This window comes from Neophocaena asiaeorientalis, unplaced genomic scaffold (assembly GCF_003031525.2).
Source record: "Neophocaena asiaeorientalis asiaeorientalis breed wild unplaced genomic scaffold, Neophocaena_asiaeorientalis_V1.1 scaffold203, whole genome shotgun sequence".
In the NCBI taxonomy this organism is placed as follows: Eukaryota; Metazoa; Chordata; class Mammalia; order Artiodactyla; family Phocoenidae; genus Neophocaena; species Neophocaena asiaeorientalis.
This window is the reverse complement of record NW_020172776.1, coordinates 1,223,397-1,246,513: the sequence shown is the minus strand read 5'-3', so window position 1 is coordinate 1,246,513 and position 23,117 is coordinate 1,223,397. Positions and strand designations below refer to the sequence as shown.

Genomic DNA, 23,117 nt, shown 5'->3' with positions numbered 1-23,117 from the left:
TGCCAACAACATCTAAACGATCAGCTCTCCAAAGGTTAAGCCACAGTTGATACCTTTCATTTATAAAAGAGTATTACCTTGACAAAAGCTATTCCATTGGGAGACACTGTGATATCATGCCTAATTTGGTAAAGTAAATCTGGAGGTACTCTTAGAGAGGTACAGCCAAATTTGAACTCATCATACCTGTTAAGAAAAAAAAAAATACTTTCTCAAATCACAGAACAGAGATTCTAGGCAATTTTAGGAATCTTTCTAATTCTATTGGAAACTCATTTTTAAACATCTAAACATGAATTAATATACTTAGTAATATGTTTAGTTACCAAAAAGCAGTTCTTCAAATATTAGAAACATCTCTTAAATAGCACTATCCTAAAGTACATGGGTAAAATCTATACTAAAATACCAAATTTCAGCTCAACATATGACTACCTTACACTAAGTTCCCTGAAGAAAAATTTAAGCCTTAAGTAAAAAGACTGCAACTAACTTTTCCAAATTCCTGTTCTTACTAAAAAGACAGAATTACCAATACAATTTCCATAAAAGCTTTCTATAAGGAGTGAATATACTTCAGACTAAAACTATAACACTTGGTTTTAAATACACAGAAATCATTATAAAGGAAGACTGTATATTTCTTAAGGGAAAAACTTTGGTTGACATGAAAAAGTAAAATGTAACATTTGGCAATTTAACTTTTTTTTTAGAAAACAAACTATTTCTAAGAAAAGTCAAGAGGAGGTCATAGCCGAAGTTATAAGATCATAATCCTCAAACTGTTCCACTGAAAAGTGATTTATACCAACAAATTAAATATAACTCTTATTTAAAAAGAGACCATAGATATACACAAAGATGGAACAGATAAATTGGCTGATCATATTCACAATCTTCTTCATATGAGTTATTCATCCATGATGCTCAATCAGTCATACGGTGATCCATGTTAATTAATTAGTAAGGTAACTACAAAGAGCGGACTAGATGTGCTACAGCCCATTCATCTTGCTCGTAAGGGCAGTCTCATGTGCAAAGAGGCACTCAAAGAAAGTCGAATTTTAGTAAGAAATACAAAGTACAACAAAGTAATTGTAAATATGAAAAAAAACTTACTTCCCCAAGTTTTCCACATGGCCAAGGCAGGTGGAGAAACAGTAGTTGTATGCAATCACAATAGAAGGATACAGTGACTGGAAATCCAAAACGAGAACAGAGTTGCTATAGAAACGAGATTCAGGCTCCATAATTAGAGGAACACACTGTGGAGCTCTCATCTGGGATCTTTGCTGTACACTAGGTGTCACAGGAATATAGTTCATTGGTTTAGCAATACGCAACATCATCGATTCCACGCGGTACTGCAGGCAGAGAGGTAGAAGTAGGGAGAGAAGAAGAAACTTAAATACAAATATACTGGTCTTTTGAATATGTGAAAATCATTTGGGGGATGTTTTGCTCTTCAAAATATGGCTGTAAGACTTTTCTTACAACACAGTTACATAATGTTGGTTATTTAATCGGCTTTCAGGTATCAGAAGGGAACCCTTCGTAAGTCCTTTTCCTATTCCCATAACTTTTATAAAAACTGCAAAATATGTCAGATAACTTACACAATAAGTTATTTTTGAAAAGACAGACACAATTAGATTTCTTTTAATATTTAAAGATAGCAATATCATAATAAACAGATGTAGAAGAGACAGTTGTACAATTTGACAATTTCATTTAAAAAGTTGGCCAATAATCTTGGACAAATTTGGGAAAATTAGAGAATGGGGGTCAGGACACTTGAGATGGGTAAATGTTATCTCAATTTCCCAAGAAGGAACATAGGATTCCAAAACTGAAAGGTAGTCAGGTTAATACTGGTCCCTCACAAAAATTAATCAAGCAATTACTGATTGTTTATAATAACTGCTATAAAGCAGACGGTTTATAGTTTAGAAAAAGAAAGCACTCACAAGAATCAGCATGGGTTCACTGAAGTATTCTCATGTGGTTTTAAAGTATCTTTGCCTTTTATTATAAGCCAGATCAAATAGTTTTTAAAACTTGTGGGAGTATAAATAAGTAAAATAAATAGCTTTATAAGCTATTTAATAATAGCAATAAAATTAAATACAGCAACAGGTAATGCCAAAGTAGTTAGCACTTTAGTTTTGCTATATATACTGAATTGGTAGATTGGGGGGATGTTATAGATATAAAATAATTAAAATAAAAGATTTTATGAGGTTAAGGAAACTAAGAGATTTAATGTAGTATCCTGGATGGCTAGCACAGTGTTTATTTAACACACTAGAAGTATTCAAATAAACATTTGTGGAATAAAAGCATGAAACCATTTTCAGCAAGGCATTTAAACAAAAATCTTTCATTATATCCTTGGGAAACTAGTTAGAAAGAGATGAGTTAAATGGCTTCCAAGCTCCCATTTTTCTTTAACATTAAAAAAAAGTGATACAGCCCACTTATGTTGATTCCCAAATCCTCCTTCTTTTTTTTTTATATTAAAGTTATCTGCTGGGAGTTGGAACAGCCAAAAGTAGGAATGTGAAACAAAAGAGGTGGACTTTCTTTGCCGCATCCCCAGTTCTGAGCGGCCTTTCAAGTCATCCCTAATCACACTGACGGTATTCAGGAACATAATACCATCCTCAAGGGCATAGCCATTTATTTTCTTATTATCATGCAAAACTCAGCAGTGGCCAAGAAGTTGGTGTGGAGAAAAAATAAAAAGCGGAGCTGTAACAAAGTTAAAAAAAAAAAAAATCAAATCACTTCAGACATCTCAAAAGTACGTATATCATTCACATAGAACTTTCAAGTGTGCAAGAAAATTGATTTCCTACCTGTGAACCCCTTGTCAGTACATGTAAAAACTGAATGCCAAAAAGTCTAGCCATTTCACTGGTTTTCCCAATCAGGTCCAGCTGTTCTAACATTTGGAGATTTCCACGGACACGGCTAATGTAATGATCAACCATTTTCCATCTGTTAAAAGAGAATCCATGCTATGAACGTTTGGGAAAAATTTGTATACTTGAAACTAGTACTGTTTTCATTATGTCAAAAACTACCTATTAAAAGTGAGGTTATTTACGGAGGGAGTCATGATCGAGCCTTTAGCAAAGTACGTTAAGGAGTTAAACATTAGAAAATTTCAGATATTTCAAGGGCATAAAACCTAGTGAAAACATGTAAAGTTTAAAATAATGCTTGTGATAAGGTGGTAAGACTAAGGATAATTATTTTCAACATTTTGCTTGATTTTACTCTATTTTTATTACAAAAAATTAACACTGTCTCTTAGATGCCACTGCTAATGATGCAATAATTATACAGTTATACTTATGCAATTAAAAGCTTTTAAAAAACATGTAGGCTTTGGGTTATCACTGTTAATACCAGTCTTAAAAAAAGTATGCACTGGTGTCTTATGGAAAGAAACAGAGTAATTTGGTGAAGATTTAGAAAAATCAGGAAAATAATTTTATTTTTTATTATTATTATTATTTTTTGCGGTACGCGGGCCTCTCACTGTTGTGGCCTCTCCCATTGTGGAGCACAGGCTCTGGACGCGCAGGCTCAGTGGCCATGGCTCACGGGCCCAGCTGCTCCGCGGCATGTGGGATCCTCCCGGACTGGGGCATCGGCAGGCGGACTCTCAACCCCTGCGCCACCAGGGAAGCCCCCGTATCACATTTTAATATGTATTTTTTTAAGATCATTCATGTGATCCTTCAGTAATACATATAGCCAAATGTAAAGCTTAAGATAATGCATTATGTGTGGATTCAGTTCCTTTAAATATGTTAAGTCCAATTCTCGATTTCACTTGGCAAAAACATACATATCCCAGATAATACCTAATTAGAGGTAGCAAAATATACATTTAGAGCATTCTAGGGTATATAAACAAACCACCAAATGTAGTTTTCAATGTTAACTTTGATATCAACTTTCATTTTATTTATTGGTATATAACTTCTCCTAAGCTTCTGTTTCTATAAGGCTTTGATCATAAGCTCAGTGCTTTCTGTGATTTCACTTCACTTCCTTGAGATTCCTTAAAAGAGACTGGAGAATAAGTTGACATACTCAGAAAGCAGTTTCCCCAAATATATCAAATTGTTTTTAAGGCTAGACTTTCCTATCCTCACCATCATATGGCCTTACAATTCAATAAGCAGAGCTTCATTCATTTCAAACATCAGATACATTAATTTTAGGACTATGTTCTTTATACAGCTATTTTCTAAGCTTATTACTATCCATTTTACCTTTAACCTAAGGAACAGTAGAGGTGGGAACTTTCAGTTCTGATTACAGTAGAGTAACTGGTACTAGACTAGCCCTCCTGGATAAAAGAGTCAAGGGAATTGTTTTTGGGCAATGAACAATAGGTAATGTAGGGCCATGCTCCTTGAGAGAAGGGAAACTCATGAGGTGAGCCCCAGCCTGCACGGAGCTAATTTTCTAAACATGGTGCAATGCACTAAGTCTGAGCAGAGCTGGCTATACTGCTAAGCTGAGGAGGCAGGGATCAGAGTTCAGGCAGCTGCCGCTGGGGTCTGTGGGACAGGGCACCTGTGCAAGGGGCAGGCTTAGCATTTAGAAGTAAGGTGGGGCCTCCCTGTGAGTAACTGGCCCAGGGCTATGCTGAAAATGAGCAGGAGGAAACCACATGAGGCTTACTAGAGAGTAGCTGCTCTGGGCTTCAGTTTGGAACAGAACTTGTTAGATAGTGTTGCAGTTGGAGGTCTAGCCATGCCAGAGTGGAGAGACTTCATTACCCCCTTATTAACAACCTGGGCATCCAGCTGAGAGCTCAGAAAAACCACGCCTTAGGAGTAAGGCAGAGTAAAGCCAACTGTAGACAAACCTAAAACCAAGCACTAACAATATGCACACAGAATCTGGAGACTGAGTCTTGTCAAGTTGGAGGGGCTTAGGAAACACTTTGGGCTTTTCAGAAATCCACCTTAACAAAGCACAAAAACCAGGTTTGCACAAGTTCAAGGTGATCAGCCAACCACTGAATTGCCTACTAGGCAAAAATAAACATGCTTCAGAGGAAGATAAAATCCAGAATCTGTACAACAGAACATGAGCAATATCCATTACATAATCATGCAAAGAAACAAAAAAATATGACCCACAGTTAAGAAAAAAAAGCAGTTAACAGAAACTAATACAGAGATGGCCAGGTGTTGGATTTAGTAACAGATAACATATAGGTATCTAAAAATCTAAAGAAAAGATATTCAAGAAGTTAAAAGAAAAATGTAATCTTAGTGAGTTAACCAATGGTGAAATCCACCAAATATGGAAACTATCAAAAGAAAGAACCAAATGAGAATTCTGGGACTAAAAATAACTGAAATACAAAATTTATTGGTTATTCTGTTTTGTTTTGTTTTTTCTGGCCTCACTGTGGGGCATGCAGGATCTTAGTTCCCTGACCAGGGATCAGACCTGTGCCCCCTGCAGAGGAAGTGCAGAGTCCTAACCAATGGACAGCCAGGAAAGTCCCTATTGATTGTTCTTAACAGCAGGCTGGTGATGACAGAAGAAAGTTAGTAAACTTAAAGATAGGTTGTTAGAAAATAGACTGAAGAAAAATGTACAGAGCCTCAAGGGTCTGTGGGACACTGTCAAATAGAATAATATACATAGAGATTATTGAGATCATCAGTAAGTTGAGGTTATAAAAAAATCAGGTGAAATAAATTTCATAGGTAACAAACCCTTAGAAGAACAGATAGGACATATAACCTATTTCATCTTTAGCAGAGAACAGGAGGGAGATGCAACGGCCATAAAAGCAGGTAAGAATGAAATTGTTAATGTGTTAATAAATTCTTAAAGGTCATGTATGGGCTAGCATGATAATTTAGAATCACTGGGAGCCCTAGACACCCGGGAAATCTTTTTCCACGAGCCTCCACCAAGTGCTCACAAGAAAGACTGGGGGCAGGACAGTGCACACAGGAATAAAACCCTGCAACTTCTTCCAACCCTTCTCTTATATGAAGCAAAGCCTTGAGCTGCTGTGGGACCAGCAAGAAATTCTCCAATCCTTAGGGTTCATGCAAAGATCCATTATCTCTGGGAAGAGAAGAGATGCAAAAGATGTTTACGGCTGGGAGGGGGTAGTAGTAAAAGCTGCACCGGAGGGAAGGCAGGAAACCTCCCCTGTTCCAACCACAGGCCTTGTACCAAGTAACAAACAGTAGCTGTCTACCACTGGGAAAGGGGCAGGAAACTTTCCCATCATAGATTCCAGGCAAAGAAACACCACTCCTGGGGAAGGAGTAGAAGCATAAGCCATGTTCCTCTGTGGAAGAGTCAGGAAACCTGCTTGGGCCAGGACCTGGCAGTGATACAAAGCAGAGGTCTATCACCACTGTGGGAAGAGCAGGAATGCTGAGAAAGCCTCATCTTCGAGGCCTGGGAGAGCAGGAACTCTCAAAGACTAACTCTGGACCAGGAAAAGTGAGTTAATTCCCCTGCCTCCACTATAAGCCTTACACAGAAAAACAACAGCAGCAGCCATCCAATCATTAAGCCTGACTTTGCCAAAAAAAAAAGTATTGCATACACTGGAAAAAGGAGAACGAATGTTGATTTCTCATCAGAAATAATGAAGGCCAGAAGAAAAGGGAATTTAAAGCAGTGAAAGAAAAATAATTCTCAACCCCAGGATTAGTGAAAATATCATTCAAAAATAAGGGTGAGATAAACAAAGACATTTTCAGATAAATAAACACAGAGAATTTCTTGCCAGGAGTCTTCCCCTAGAAGAACTGCAAAGAAAACAATTTAGCACTTTCTTCAATGAAAATGTATGTTCACACAAAGCCCTGCATACAGCTTAATACATAATAGCTTCAAACCAGAAACAACTCAACTGTCCATCAACAGGTGACTGGATAAATTGTTGTATACTCATACAATTGAATATTATTTAGTCATAAAAATAGGAACAAACTCTGGTTCATGCAACAACGTGGTTGCATCTCAAAAACATGCTGAGTTTCTTGAAAGAAGACAGACACAAAGCGGTAGACTGTAAATAATTCTAATAATACAAAGTTCTAAAACTGACAAAACTAATCTATAGTAATAGAAATTCAATTCATACTTACCTGGGTGGTTAAGGAATAGGTAGATTAACTACAAAGCTATATAAGGGAATTTTCTGGGTGTTGAAATGTTCTTCATCTTGATTGGGGTAGTGATTACAGGGTGTATACATTTTTCAAAGTCATTGCACAATATACTTTAAACGTGTGCATTTTATTGTATATAAATTATACTCCAACAATACTGATTTTTAAAAAGAGATATTATCCTCTTCAGAGTTATAAAACATTACCTGTATAGATCTGTCTTGTTATCAAACCAATCTGATAAGACTCGAAAAGTAAAGAGGGGAAAACGCTGATGAAGAACATGAAAGCTCACATTTTCAAAGGTGTAGTTAGTTAGAGCCACCTAAGGAAAGAAAAGGAAAACTCCATTATAATAATGCTCATACTTACATGCAAATTGGGTTCTAAAAAATCCTAAATATTTCTAACTTTTCATAGTAGATATGAAAGCTACTTGTAAAAATGATTCGTGTTACAACTGAATCATAATTAATTTAAAACTATGTATATATAGCCTACTGGACAGAAATGTTTGTAATAAATTAATATTTAATTAGAAAAATAATCAGACCTGAAGAGGTTCAACTTGGTCATATAATACTTACTTTATAGATCCCAGTTCTCATCAGTTCTCATCACTTCTGTTTATACTCTATGCCAATACAAATACTGACAAACAAGCACTGTCAAGCAAGTTAATATTTTGTTCTTTCCGTACTTACTTTTTGATCCTGGATGACATGCTGATTAACAGGCTCCCACAGATTCGAGGATGAGTTATCTAGTTAAAGGCAGGCATTCATCCTGCTCCCAAGAATTATGTCAGTACTAAGACCCAATATATGGACATTATAGAGTCAATTTCATTCCGAAAGCAAAAGATTAAAAAGAAATGACAATGTTTCCCATCTTCAAAATATGTAGGTGAAAGCTGTGTTACTGGGAGAAGAATACTGAAAAAGTGTCCAAATTCATAAAACATACCTCTAGCTAGATGATCTCTCAGAAATACCTACAAGACACAAGCAGTCTAAACAATGGCAGGTATTTCAGTGTAAAATGGAAATTAAGGAACCAGCAGTCACCATTCTTAGGTCAGCTCGAGGTTCTGAGGAATAGTTCAAACACCACTTCACATTTGTATATTACAATTTTAAAATATATTCTTTTCCACTTCTACAATCCAGCAAGTACAAAACAGGGATTGAATGTTAAGTTCATCTCAGTGCAGTGACCCCCCAAAAAACTGGTCTTCTTTATCTACAATTTCTATCAATCTCCAGAACAACAGCATTAGAATGTGGCATACTTCGGAGTATGTGTATGTACTTACACTTAGAGACACACACACACACACACACACACACACACACACACACACACACACACACACACACGGACTTTTAAACTTTGGAATGAACCTATCTATTCTAAAGTCACCAGTATAAAGCAGGTACTAACCCATTATGGGGGTAAATGGAAGTAAATTACCATTTATTTTACAAAAATCAGTATTGCCCTGGAGTACTTCTCTCAAAAATAAATAACTCATTTTATTATAAAATTCCCATATTTGAATGACTCTTCTACATGCTAGTGAATATTTTAATTTAGTTTAAAATTTTTTTCTATTTAGTTTCATAGAAAATTGAACCAAATATCTGATCTCAGGTAGTTACATGATTACCTAATAAAGAGAATAGCACTTTAGACCAAACCTAAACTTCTGCTAGAGTATATATCGTCATTAAAACAATCAAAAAAATCTCTACAGAAAAGATCACCATGTTGTCCTGCAGCTCTCTCATTATGGGAAAACTTGAAGTTTGCCATGTAAGTTGACCTATAAGGATTAACTAGGGGATTCTGTGATCTCAAACTAAACTTAAATTTTAGAAATTGGTCCCCAATATCTGAGGCAGATGGCAGACCTATGTTCTGAGTTGATTTTATTTCAAATAGAACTATGTCATAAATTGGATTAAGACTAAAATATTATAACCTTATAGCACCCACTCTACTTTGGGTCTCTTAGTGTCACAGAAGCATAAAAATGGTCACCTATAATCCCAGCTGTGAGTAAAATTAAAGGAAGGAAACATGAACTCTAAAATTAAGATGATCCACCTTTAGAATGTTCCAATCTTTAGAGTGATTTACTCCATAAGTTGACAGTGAATCTAAAACTATGAATTAGGAGTTTGTTACTTGTTTTAGAAGGCAATCTGAGTAAGTTAAACATTGGAAAAATGTATTATGTAGATCAAAGTCAGAATTGATAGAGGAAGAAAGTGTTATAGTCCTTGGCCGTTTAGTTTACTGATAAAGGAATCAGCGGATAGAGGTATGGTTACATTTTTCCATTCACAGAGTCAATGTGCAGTACCCAATGGTTAGTCACTTCAGAAACAAATTATTCAGAATGGGGAGAGGCAATCAGAGAATTAGTGCAAGGGAACTGAGAAAATAAAGAGGAAAGTGGAAAGAGACCATAAGGAAGCACCTGTGCCCTATTACCCTCTATCACCTTATTCCTGCAGATTGTTCCTCATTTCCCCAGAGTCTTCAATTAAAAATTTTGGTTGACATAAACTTTCTACAGAAAAATACACAAATTTAAAGTGAACAACTCATGAAGTTTTATGTATACATCCATGTAGCCACCATGCATATGAAGAAATTTTTAGGACATTGGAAGGCTCCCTTGTGCCCCTTCCCACTCAATACTCACCAAAGTTACAGATTAGTCTTGCCTATTTTTAAACTTCATATAAATGGAAACATTTAACATGTACTATTATTTATCTGGTTTCTTTTGGTCAACATTATGTTTGAGATTCATCTGTTGTTCAACGTGGCAATATTTCATTCTTTTTCATTGCTGTGTGGTATTTTTTGTTTCAGCTGCTTACTCTGCACCCTAATACACGCCAATTATTGGTGACAAGTCTGTCTCCTTTTCTAGAGTGTTCGACAGCAAGAACATCTCTGTACTTCCTTCCCACTCCCTCCTCACTCTGCACCAAGACTCAACAGTGTTTCCTCTAAATGTATATATCATTTATGTCTCATCTGGCTCTTACATGTGTATGGGGTCAGTGACAGATGCCCTATCAAAGCCATATAATATATATGGGATATGGGTATATATACATACATACACAGACACACAGTCATTTTAAACATGCTCTGTTCTCAGAGAGCTTATTTTATATATTTTATTTTACACGTTTTACCTTATATATGCTTAAAATAAAATATACAAAATAAGACAGAGAGCATGCCCACAATCCTGATTCTTAACCCCATACTAGCTATGAGGCTTTTAGGCAAGTCACTTCTGTGAATGTTAGTTTTCTCATCTTGAATAATACCTCACTACTTTCTTGTTTTACTTATCCTGCAAGTTTGTGAGTATCAGAAGTCAAAAATGACAAGTCTATAAAAGTGCCTTATAAATAAGACAAAATATGAATACAAGGGAGCATATTATTTTACCTAATAGATGCTTATTGACAGACTGATGCTGTAATAGGGAATATTAGAACCAGATTCCAGTGTTCCAAACTGAGATGCAGGCCTACATGCTTGTGTGGAAGCATCTGACCTTCCTAGTGACTCTGTTGGGAGTGTTCTTCACTATCTTATCTGACAACTCCTTCGTAGCATCTGATTCCTCTGTCTGATCCTCAAAATATTTTCATTCACACAATTGTGCTTGGCTCAATCCTGATCGCTCTCTCCATTCGCTTCTTGGTGAGCTCATCCACACTCTCATGTGACTTCCAAGACTGTACCTCTAATCCAGACTCTACCCCACATTTGAGACTTCCCTATTGAATTGTCTGTTGAGTATCTTTCACCTGGATATCTGACTGATACCTCATGCTCTATATCCTTAATCTTCATTTTCCCACCTAAACATGATCTTAAATCATCTATGCCAGAACCCTGACAATCATTCTTGACACCTCCTCCTCTTCATCTTTTTGTACATGGATTTACTCTCTAAATTGTTTTGTGAATCGCTATATCACTGTCAGTTTTCATTTGAGCTACTTCAATAATGTTCTCACTGGTTTCCTACCTCTGGTCTTGCCCCCTTCCACACTGCTACCAGAAAATAAGTCTCAGAGGTAATTCGCATCAGTGCCTCCGTATCACCTTAGCCACTCCGACGAGCATACTTCAAGACCTGTGATTACCAGTAATTGTACCCTCTCCATAATCTCATGTAACCCATCCTCCGACCACCGTCTCCTTCCGGGTTACTCCCCCTGGTGCCCTGACCTCTTTGCTCCTAACCTAGCTCAAATTCCACAGTCAGTCATTATAATCCCAACCTTGCACTAACATTCAGTTCCCTGCCCTCTCTTGCTTCCTTTTAATTAATTAAATTTTAGTAAAGCCATAACCCTTTGCTTGTGAGCTGTGCTCAAATCTAACCCTCTGTTACTCTGCACTTATATCTGTGAATCTGAACACAGCTGGCAGGTATCTCTTTAATTTGCTGATGCAAAGCTCAAATGGGCTGTCAATGCCTAACTTCTATATTTTCTTAATCACTCTCAAATTCTCCTAAATAACTCTTCTCTCCTCAAACCCAAAGAGCCTGAAGCTCTTGAAACTGAAGCAACCAGAAGAGAACTTCTCATCCTCACGGCTACCCACCTAACATCTGCACCCAGATAATCTGCCTGCTAAAATGGAGGAACCAGCTATACCCTTAATCTTAATTTGATCTAAACCGAGGCCCAAATCTGTGCATTAGAGATGGCATTCCGTAATATTTGTTGAATTGAATCAGATATATTTCCAACCTAGTTTGCAAATTCTTGTAAGGCCTGGATTAAGCTGATATCCAGAAGGCCTCTAAATATAATCCTCTGGGGAAGAGTCATTTATTCTTTCATTCAAGCAGTCAAGCATATCATGAGCACTATTTCAGAGGCACTTTGTTTGTTACCGAGGATTCAAAGTCTGGAGGGAACAGCAGAAATTCTATGTTAAGCAGGAGAGTGAAAACTAGGATATTAAAAAACAAATTTAAAAAATTAAAAAATCCGAAGTAGCATTAAAAAAAAGGTATCCATTCAACTGTAAATTGTATCTGGGGGGTGCAACTGTTGTGGAGATGTTGGATTTCACTTTCATTTTACATACTCTTCTGCAATTTTTAGAGTGAATATAAATTATTTTTAATAAGGAACATTAAAAACAAACTATAAATATTTAAGAAAACAAAGAGCTAGAAACAGCTAAGTGTCATGAGGGAGATACAGATAAAAGAAATAAAGATAAAAAAGGAGTTTCTGGAACTGTTTAAATCCAGAAAAAACAGTTTGAGGGCCTCTAATATGAAGAAACTCTTAGGGCCAAAGTCATAACCCTTAAAATCCTATACCACCTAGAGATACAAGACAGTACTTCCCACAAGTTCATTCAGGATTTCACGGAAATTTCCAAATTGCCAGGAGTACTTAGGGTTAGGAAAAAAGTGATAATCTAATTTGGCACATCTAGGAAGTGGGGGTGGGGGTGGTGTAAATTACCCGACTGTAACTTTTTCACAGTTGTTCCGCACAGATACAAATAAAGATCAGAGATGGTATATATGTAGCCTAGAATTAGAGAGAATTTCCAGTAAGGACTAAAGAAAGCCCTAAACTCTGAAAAAATATTTACTCTCTAATTTGTGATTTTTAAGCTAACAGTTGATAATTGCTCTAGTTGCCCTTTGGATCTTCAGGAATGAAAAGATCCCTAAAACTAAGTAAGGCTCAATAATTTAATTTTGTGTTTATATACTTAATTTATGTGTTCATTCAGGCAGTATTGGAGACTGAAGTTTGAAATACATAATGGAATATACAAACCAAATACATCACACAATCTCTGTACGTTCCATATCCTATGCCGTGTCACTAGGAATTACAGTGGACCCTTGAACAACACAGGGGTTAGGGCACCAACTCCCATGCAGTTGAAAATCTGTGTATAACTTTACAGTTAGCTCTTTGTAGATGCAAATCTGCATTGCAGATTCAACCAACCCGTGGATCATGTAGTACTGTAGTATGTATTTATCGGAGAAAAAAAAATCCACCAATAAGTGGATCTGTGTAGTTCAAACCCATGTTGTTTGAGGGTCAACTGTATTTTTGCAGTCACTGGAAGATTCTTGTGCTGACAATATTTTAAGAACAACAGGATAAAAATTATCCTCAAGCAGATACATGTATGGTACATTTTCAAATTAGATAAAATGTGAGCATAACTTGAAGCTCATGGTGCAGAGAGAAAATAAAAATAAAAATGGGAATACCTCAATTTTATATAAAGAGCATATTTTCTTATCTGGAAGAATTACTCCATGATTGGTCCCAAAAGAATTGCAGAGGGCATGCTTGGAAACTCAAATTTTTATATAAATCCAGAAGAGCCAGAAAAGATCACAGCGGATAATGAGTGTATAATAGAAAGTATTTTCAAAGGGAAGTAGTTGAAGAATAGAGTTCTCTCTTAAAGTTAAACATTTTATCTGATATTACAAGTCCAAAATCTGAGAATAGAGCAATTTATTTTAGGTATCTTTTTTCTTACATTTTTGGTGACAGAATTATTTCTCTGAGTGATTGCCTATTAATAAGATAGTTTCATACTACCAAAAATCCTTACCTGGGCCCCCAAAGACTCAACTGGATGCTGCTATTAACTATTTCCAAGTAATGTGTTTCCAATTGACCCAGGTTTTAAATATCCCTAGTTCAAAAAGTTCTTTCCTCTATCTAGACTAAATTTTTCTTACTGTAATAAATCAAAAAGGTCAAGCTGAGTTTATCTGGCCTTGAATGTAAAAATGATTTAAGAGCAAAAAATGATGAAATTATACAACATTCCATACATACAAGATAACATTTTATGATAGCTGTAGACTTTTATATCCACTGCTATTTGTGCTTAGACACAAACAGGGGAAAAAAAATCATCAATAACAAAGTTAAATACTTCTATAGCTTTGCATTTTAGAAAGTAGTATTTATTTTTGAAACTCTACTTAAGTATAATAAAAATAATTCACAAATAAGCATAAGCTATATAGGAAGCTATACTAATATTCTATAATGATTAAAATCACTATATATTGATCTAATCTCTTATTTCCAAACCAAATTTCAGATAAAGTACCTTACCTCATTTCTCATGATTCTCCAAAGATTTAGTGTAATTCGGCCAACAATATTTATCTCACTCATTGTATCCGACCCATAGTCATCTCTTTCGGCTGCAAATCTATTCTCAACTTTGTCATCTATAGAAATGAATATAGGTTGCATCAGGACTCACAGAAACCAAATTTCCAAGCAAACCATGCAAAAGAAGATGAGAATAAAAATTCAAGATGAAGACTAAAGATTAAATGTAATTCACAGTTTATTTTGTATTAGGCTTAAGAGAAAAATCATTATTTTGACTAATAAAACAATTTTTCTTTCCTCTTTAAATTATAAAAGAATTTTGTGAAATAAATGTATTTGAAAACTGTATATATTTTTTAATAAAAACATATATACACACACTTTTTAAAAAAATAAATGCTTTTCTCTTTAAATATGATAATTACTGATGCTATTTGTTTTTTAAATAAATTTATTTATTTTTGGCTGCATTGGGTCTTCATTGCTGCACACGGTCTTTCTCTAGCTGTGGTGAGTGGGGGCTACTCTTTGTTGTGGTACGTGGGCTTCTCATTGTGGTGGCTTCTCTTGCTGCGGAGCACGGGCTCTAGGCACGTGGGCTCAGTAGTTGTGGCTCGCGGGCTCTAGAGCACAGGCTCAGTAGTTGTGGCACACAGGTTTAGTTGCTCCACGGCATGTGGGATCTTCCTGGACCAGGGCTCAAACCCGTGTCCCCTGCATTGGCAGAAGGATTCTTAACCACTGCGCCACCAGGGAAGCCCTGGTGCTATTTTTATGAATACCTAATACCACATCATTTCTTTGGTGTTTGGATGAAAAATATTTATTATTAAACTGGTCATTTCTTGGGGAAAAAATGGTAGAATTTTTAACCTAAACAATTCTCTGGGGCTTCCCTGGTGGCGCAGTGGTTGAGAGTCCACCTGCTGATGCAGGGGACACGGGTTCGTGCCCCGGTCCAGGAAGATCCCACATGCCGCGGAGCGGTTGGGCCTGTGAGCCATGGCCGCTGGGCCTGCACGTCCGGAGCCTGTGCTCCGCAACGGGGGAGGCCACAACAGTGAGAGGCCCGTGTACCAAGAAATGAGGCTTCTGTCACATGTTGAAATGATAATATCTGAATATATTCAGTTAAATAAAATGTCCTTAAATTAAAAAAAAAAATCTCTGAAAATTTGTTGACATTAATTAATGATTTTCATATTCAGGGTGAAATTCTATTAACTACATATGGAGAACTAGATGAAGAGTTCCTCTTACAGTGAACAGAGTTCTGAGTCTAGTTTCTAAGTGATGATTTTATCTAGAATTAGAAATTAAAATTTGTTTCTCCTGTATAACACTGGGTATACATGAATGTTGTTGATAGAGGCTCTAGAATAATAAATATATTTACCATATTTGAATGTCTGTTATGTTCTAAGAACTTTACTAACATTATTTATTTTATTTTAATACAGCCACTTTATTATGTTAGTATAATTTTTATTTTGCACTATAGTACATTCTACTCAGAAATGTTTTATCTTGTCCCAGGCCATACAGTAACAAACCCAGTATTCTAAACCTGGGTTACCTGATTCCAAAGACCATGTACACAAACCTACTGCTCTTCTTTATTTTAAAAACATAATGTTTAAGAGATTTTTTTCAAGTGTACACCATAGTGATTCAGTATTTTTGCAGATTATATTCCATTATAGGTTATTACAAGATAATGGATATAATTCCCTGTGCTATACTGTATGAAACTAACACAATATTGTAAATCAATTTAAAAAAAGTGTTGTGTTTTTCCTTTCATTTTTTCATTTAACAAACACATAATGTTTACTATGTTCTCAGGCACTGTTCTAAGTATTTTATTATAGCACTATGAGATAAGTTCTGTTACGTCCCTATTTTACAGATGAACAAATTGAGGTATCGATAAGTTAAGAAACCTATCCTGTTGGATGTCTGAATCCTGCCGGCGAGGATATGAACCCAGGTGGTCTTTCTCCAGAATGTGTGCTTTTTACCATTGGTGCTCTTTACTATGCCTTTCTACTGCATGCCCTTTCTACTGCATGCCCTTTCTACTGCACCATATTGCCTCATAAAAATGGTTTCAGCAGTGTTCTAAAAGGACAGGAACTTTCATTCATTATTCTGAAGTCATATACCTTAGTCATTACAATTAATTAATTAATAAGTGCACTGAACACCCATGCTACCTATCCTGAATGTTCAGAAACCTATGCCCAATGAAGTGTTGAAAAAATTGAGATATATCACTATTCCTATCACTCAAGGGACAGAGAAGCTACAAACAATTAATGCAATGAAAAACTAAAAGCAGCTCTGCCTTTTCTTCTAAACTTTTGCAAAGCTCAAAATATTTACTGTCCTTGAATCTTCTTCAACTTCAACTTTTCCCTTTCCATTTACCAACACTTTAGATATTTTATTGACTTCATAACCCCTTTCAGGAGGTATCTTGATTGGTTTTACTAATTTTGTATTTGATCTTTATGCCTCCCAAAGTATATGCTACTTTGTCCTAGTCCAACTTGGGGGAGGGGGGCCTTTAAAACAAAGTTATTAAAAATTCAGTAACTATAAACAAAACATAATTTTAAAAATGCTTTAAAAACTAATTTTGGTATGAATATTATTACTGCCCCTCTCTTCAATTAGAATCACACTATTGGAGAACAGCCTTCAAAATTCATGTAGTTTTTTAGCCTGACACCCAAATAAAAAAACAGTTAGTGTTCCTCTACCATCTCCTCCTTCCTCACCAAATGGATAAAACATAGAACCAGACAAATAAAATAAAATTATGGTATATCAAGTCAAAGAAATGTTATATGCTTCATAATGATTATAAAGACTATCTCATAATGCAGAAAAATATTTATGTTAAAATGCTGGATAGGGCTTCCCTGGTGGTGCAGTGGTTGAGAGTCTGCCTGCCAATGCATGGGACACGGATTCATGCACCGGTCTGGGAAGATCCCACATGCCGCGGAACGGCTGGGCCCGTGAGCCATGGCCGCTGAGCCTGTGCGTCCAGAGCCTGTGCTCCGCAGCGGAAGAGGCCACAACAGTGAGAGGCCTGCATACCGCAAAAAAAAAAAAAAAAAAAAAAGCTGGATAAAAATGGGATATATCTATGATTAAAGTTTATAATGGAGTTATGTATATCTAGAACTTACACAATTTAGTATTAAAAATCAGGCTAAAACAATAATCTTGTCTTTATTTGTAATTTGCCCTGTAGTTAACAATAAAACATTCATAGTGCTTCCTACCTGGCACCCGAGAGATCATCTGGCATAAGTCAACACTCAGTGCAGCAGCCCTCTGTAAGAGGTAACCCCAGGAATGCATCTGAATCTCATATCCTAGCAGAATATCAGGATCATACCTAAAGAAGGAATGAAAAAATTAAACAAGGACCACACGTTTGAACCTTTAAGCAGAAGAACTACTTCTTTATGATATAAATTACAAAATTAAAAATCTACATTTTATAATGTTTCTCAGGTGGAAAAAGGTGATATAGTGGTGCCTATAGAATTTCTTTAGAGGAAGGGGTGGGGTGGTTAGAGTTCTTAGTTCAAAGCTACTTTTGTAAAAGCAAAAGTCGTTTTTACTTAGATTATGTATTTACTTGATATGACTTGGCAAAGAGGCTGCTAAAAATTGGGGTGGGAGGCAGGCATTACCAGTAAAGTGTATGAGTGAGGGTATAATTGAGATATAATGTGGGTAGGGGCAGGGTGAAGTATGAGGGCATGTGTGGATACTGTATTTTGAAAATGATCCCTCAGGTCATTTTGTTGTCACTTCTCTACCCCTCTACCCTCTACTGTCCTTAAACAGTTGTAATGCTGAGAAAAAAAATGAAAATTTCTTCCTTTTCCCTCTTAGTAAAGACTTGGTCCTCACATAAAGTAAGGCCTCTGTAATGATAAGTTCGTCCTCTAAACTTAAGAGGAAGGTGACTCAGTTTAATGGAAGAATTAAATATTAATAGGGGTGAGATTAATGTGGGGAAGCTAAACATCAGAAACTAGGTGAAAAATACGCTCACTGTGGTCACACAGTTGCACTGGTAGAACTGAACAGACAATCTGCATCCACCTTAGAAGGAGCTGCTTTGAGCTTCTTCTGAGGACTTCCACCGTGACCACCATAAAAAAATGTCTGATTATAGTACAAAGGAAAATAAGCATGAAGATTTACTTCAATGGGAAAATTGTGTGGGCAAGAGAAGAACTGATTACAGTCTTAGGTGGAGAACAAAAACTTTTGAGAGTGAAAACTACTGTAATGCTATCAAATTAGAAGTTCCAAATTACTCTGATTATTGTACCATTATTCATAAAAGCCAAAAAAGTAGAGTGAAAGATCACAAAAATTTATAAAGCTGGGTTTTACATAACTGCTTATAAAGTCACTCTGAATTATGGGATGTGCAGCCTGTCCATATTACATCACTTAACACTATTAAGTTTCACCAACGTCTACAGTTATAGATTACCCCAGTTTACTAATATAAGCAATATATGGCTACTCAGCAAGTCTGTGGTAACAGTGGATCATGGGAAGACCAGATCTATTTTTAGAACTGGTTTGCTAATATTTTATCATACTTTCATAGCTAATTTCTTTAAATGGGTATTGAATGACATTAGTTTTTACTTAGATAATAAAAATAAGAATGTCACAAAAATGTCTCCTTACTTAAGTGGCTAATGTCAAAAGAATTAGACTCAAACTTCTGCAATAATATTCTTTTCATTTTTCCTATTCCTTAAAGGCCCTATAAAATACATTCCCTAATGTAAATTTCAATATCCAGTGATCTGCTTGTGATCCATTGTTATACTACAGACTTACAAAGTAGCCTTCAAACTTGTCAGGAGAAAAAGATAACATATATCCATGTGCTTTCCTCTATATAAAAAGGACTGAAATTTCTGAGAAAACCACTTAATTTAATAAAAATGATTAATAGAACAGCCAAATGGATCTTTTCACCGACCTATAAAAGTGTTTTCTTGGTAGAAAGTGCCACGTGGCTGGTAATTCTGGAACAAAGAGCAGGATTATAACACGAGAGAGTGGGGAGAAGCAAAAGCAAGCAAGACAATATGCAACAATGAGGCAAAGGCCCAGTCTCAGAGATCGGAGGTTAAAAGGGTAGATTCATTCTTAAAAAGGAAGTCCAGAAAAGTCCTAGGGCTTCAAGAAAAGAGAAGTCTCCCAACACCCTTCCTGCTCATTAGTCTTCTAAAATAACATCCAATATCTCAACACATCTTTGTTGATAGCAACTTCATCAACTCTTCCATTAAAGTTAAACTCTTCTCAAAGCAGTCAAAGATGATCTGCATGACAAGTGCATCTCCCTATAAAGCTAACTATGTAATGTCTAAATTTGAGAAACTGGGGCAGAAGTGTTAAGTGACTCTAAGGATCGTCAGGGAAAGGAGATTTGAAGGATTCCCATACACACATGAAAGAACCCATGCAGCTGACTGCATTAATACTAAGAATATTTAGAAAAGGCATTACAATTTGGTCACAGTCAACCTTGATCTTAAGAGAAGACTTTGGAAGATTGCTGAAGTACCTATCACATACATTTCTAAACATGGGTACAACATGAAGAAGATGCCAGATGATTACAGAGCCCTTCTGTTGACTCTTAAATAGTTCTTCCACCTTCTTCAACTGAATTTTTTTGATTCATGAAACATCTACTTATTATAAGAATTATTATTCCAATCAGCTACTTGCTCTGTTGTGGTAACTGACTAATAGAGTGATTAAGTACACTTATTTTCTGATAATGTTTTGAAAGTATTTTTTTCTCAATTAACAAGTACCTATTTTATAAACTACTACTGCTCAGAGATTACCACTGAAAAAACAGAAAGCTACCCTTAATGCTTCTCTTAATGGATTTATTAATAGATTTTGTTCTTTTAGAAAAACTGCCATTTCAGTATTTTTCAGATCTATTATATTTATTTTTTGACCTAGAGGCTGTTTAGTTTTACAAGACTCTCAAAGCTCATGAAACATCTTTTTCAAGTTCAAAGTCCCAAGGATTCCATATTTCTTCTGTGAAAACATTCAGTGACAATAACAAAATCTTGGTGATTTGTTCTGCAATTTTTGTAAATTTTATTCACTCTACCAGGTTTCTAAGTTATAGAAAGAAGAAGGTTGGGTAGATAGAATTAGTAGTGAAGAACAAAACTGTGCTTCTGATGAAGCATCAGAAAAAGCAGCAAATAAGAAAATAATTTTATTTGCTTAGGCAGAAAAAAGCTGCTTTACAATTAATATTTTAGATAAGCCAATAACATCTGTACAGATGAGAGGTGAGGGGGCTCTAACTAGGGGAGTGGCAATGGGCATGGGGAGGGGGAGGGGAGAAGGAATGATCTTGAAAGATAATTCTGAGGTTAAATGGATAGGATGTAATGCATGGATTAGAGGAGAAAAAAAGGTAGGACTCAAAACTTAAATTATTTAAGTTAGGGAGTCCAGGGAAATGTGAAATTAATAGTTCAAGGAAATACATAAAGAGAAAAATGTTTGTGACAAGAAGATAATAAATTTGATTTTACTTGTGTAATATCGCTTTGCATTATTTTATGTGTTTGCCACCTGAGCAGGTAAATATTAAGAACAGAAAAATAAAGACAATAAAACTCTTTGAGAATATACATCTATATCTTATTCAATCTTATATTCAGCACTTAAGAACTGTACCTTACACATAGAGTTAACAATTAAGTACTGACCAAGCTAAGAGTTTTATGTGCTTTATCTCACTTAATTCTCGTATCTATTACCGCTTTTACAGATGAGGAAACCAAAGTTTAGAGAGATAAGTAACTTGCTCAAGACAAAAAGACAGAGCTGGCTGACTCCCAAGCCTACGCTCTTAGCGAAACCTGTGTAGAGGAGGTGCTCAACAAATGAGGTATAAGAAGGAAATAATCTTTTAGGGAGCTGTTTGGACTTATAAAGGACATTACAGAATTGAAATGTTGATATTTAAGCATTTTTCTTCTTTTTCTAATAGCCATATCATCTTTTGAATAAGAACCAGAAGTTAGTTTTATTTTGTTTACTGCATTTTTCTTAACAACCAGTATAATTCATGTTATGGACATTTAAGAAAGTTACTACACTTGCAAATGATTGACAAGATTCTCAATGTTCACAGGTAATCCTATTGCTGGGAATAAACCTGACAAGGAGAAGACAAGCATACAAAGCCCAGGGACATTACTGGATATGTGCTGGCACATAAAATGGTATCTGCCTAAAACTCTTACATGTTCCTTTTGCTAAGCTGCTTGCAGTGGGGGCACTGAAAGTACCTGACATGTTGATATCTCTATGAGAAGATAAAAGATAGGACTGACAATGGCAAGACTCAAATGGATGGGAATCCATCCAGTCACCAGTGCAATAAATAGTAAAAATACATTCCTCTTTTTTCCTCCCTAGAGTGGTGGGTAGCAGCATATCATTTCTTTTATGCTTTGACATTTAATCTAATTTTGTTTCACTGAAAACGTTTTCTGGTTTTCTGATTTTCAAAATGGTTTATGTTAACCCATCTGGGATGCAATCAGATGTTGAGTCAGTAAAACATCACCTTGACTTTTTTTTTTTTTTTTTTTGCGGTACGCGGGCCTCTCACTGTTGTGGCCTCTCCCGTTGCGGAGCACAGGCTCCGGACGCGCAGGCTCAGCGGCCATGGCTCACGGGCCCAGCCACTCCGCGGCATGTGGGATCTTCCCGGACCGGGGCACGAACCCGTGTCCCCTGCATCGGCAGGTGGACTCTCAACCACTGCGCCACCAGGGAAGCCCCACCTTGATCTTTAACGCAGGATATTGTCTCAGTTTTATAGGAAAAAGTTCGACTACAAAAGCAGAACAGAAAGGCTTGAGTGTAACAACACGCTCAAGGACAGCTTTTATCCATACATCAGGATCCAGAGTATTTTCCAGCCTGCTTTAGGCATTTAAAAACCTAAATCTAGCAATGGGCAATGGCTACTAAGAGTTATACTCTTGAGAAAATGCAAAAGAGATCCACTTAATTGTTTAATTTTTAAATTAAAATTTTTTTGGTTAAAAACTTTCATAAATTTTGACAAGATTCTACTATCAAGCATCAAAGCCAACTATCAAATGGTCAAAAGAGATTTTCAATAAACTATGTGCACAAAAGAGTATGTACCAGATAGTCCTAAATTTATGAACAAATTACATTCCAAAGTTTTTTGGAAAACTCAGAAAAAATTTTCTTGAAAAAAGAAAAAGAATAAAGGTACTGAAATGGTGGCTGGCTCCCAAGGTAGAAGACTATTTAATGAATAATACAATTTAACTTTAGTACAGTTACCCATTATTTCATCACCATAGAAAAATGCTAAAATCCAACTGGGAAAGCTAGAGGCTAAGCCAATATTTCTCTTTCACTGGCCCCAAATCCTGAGAGTAGAATACTCCTTTTCTTATTCCTAATCTGCTGGAAATGGTGATGGTGGTTGGAGATGAGGGTAAAATCCTTTCTGGGCTAACTTTTCTTTCAAGGGCCATAGGAAGGGATTCGCTTCCTATTTTTAAAAATTTTTTTATAATTTTTTTTCTTTTTTATTTATTTATTTGTGGCTGAGTTGGGTCTTTGTTGCTGCACGTGGGCTTCCTCTAGTTGCAGCGAGTGAAGG

At 36.0% G+C, this 23,117-nt stretch overlaps 1 protein-coding gene across 1 annotated transcript in view; it reads right to left on the bottom strand.

Moving 5' to 3' along the window:
* The window catches only part of REV3L (REV3 like, DNA directed polymerase zeta catalytic subunit), a 183,916-nt gene that overhangs the window by 30,924 nt on the left and 129,875 nt on the right, over window positions 1-23,117 (bottom strand). The window contains exons 20-25 of the mRNA XM_024740937.1: window positions 17,659-17,774; window positions 14,357-14,475; window positions 7,388-7,506; window positions 2,859-3,000; window positions 1,120-1,364; window positions 78-186 (exon numbers count right to left, since the gene is read on the bottom strand). Coding sequence (XP_024596705.1) covers window positions 78-186; window positions 1,120-1,364; window positions 2,859-3,000; window positions 7,388-7,506; window positions 14,357-14,475; window positions 17,659-17,774 — 850 coding nt within the window. The remainder of the gene's footprint in view (window positions 1-77; window positions 187-1,119; window positions 1,365-2,858; window positions 3,001-7,387; window positions 7,507-14,356; window positions 14,476-17,658; window positions 17,775-23,117) is intronic.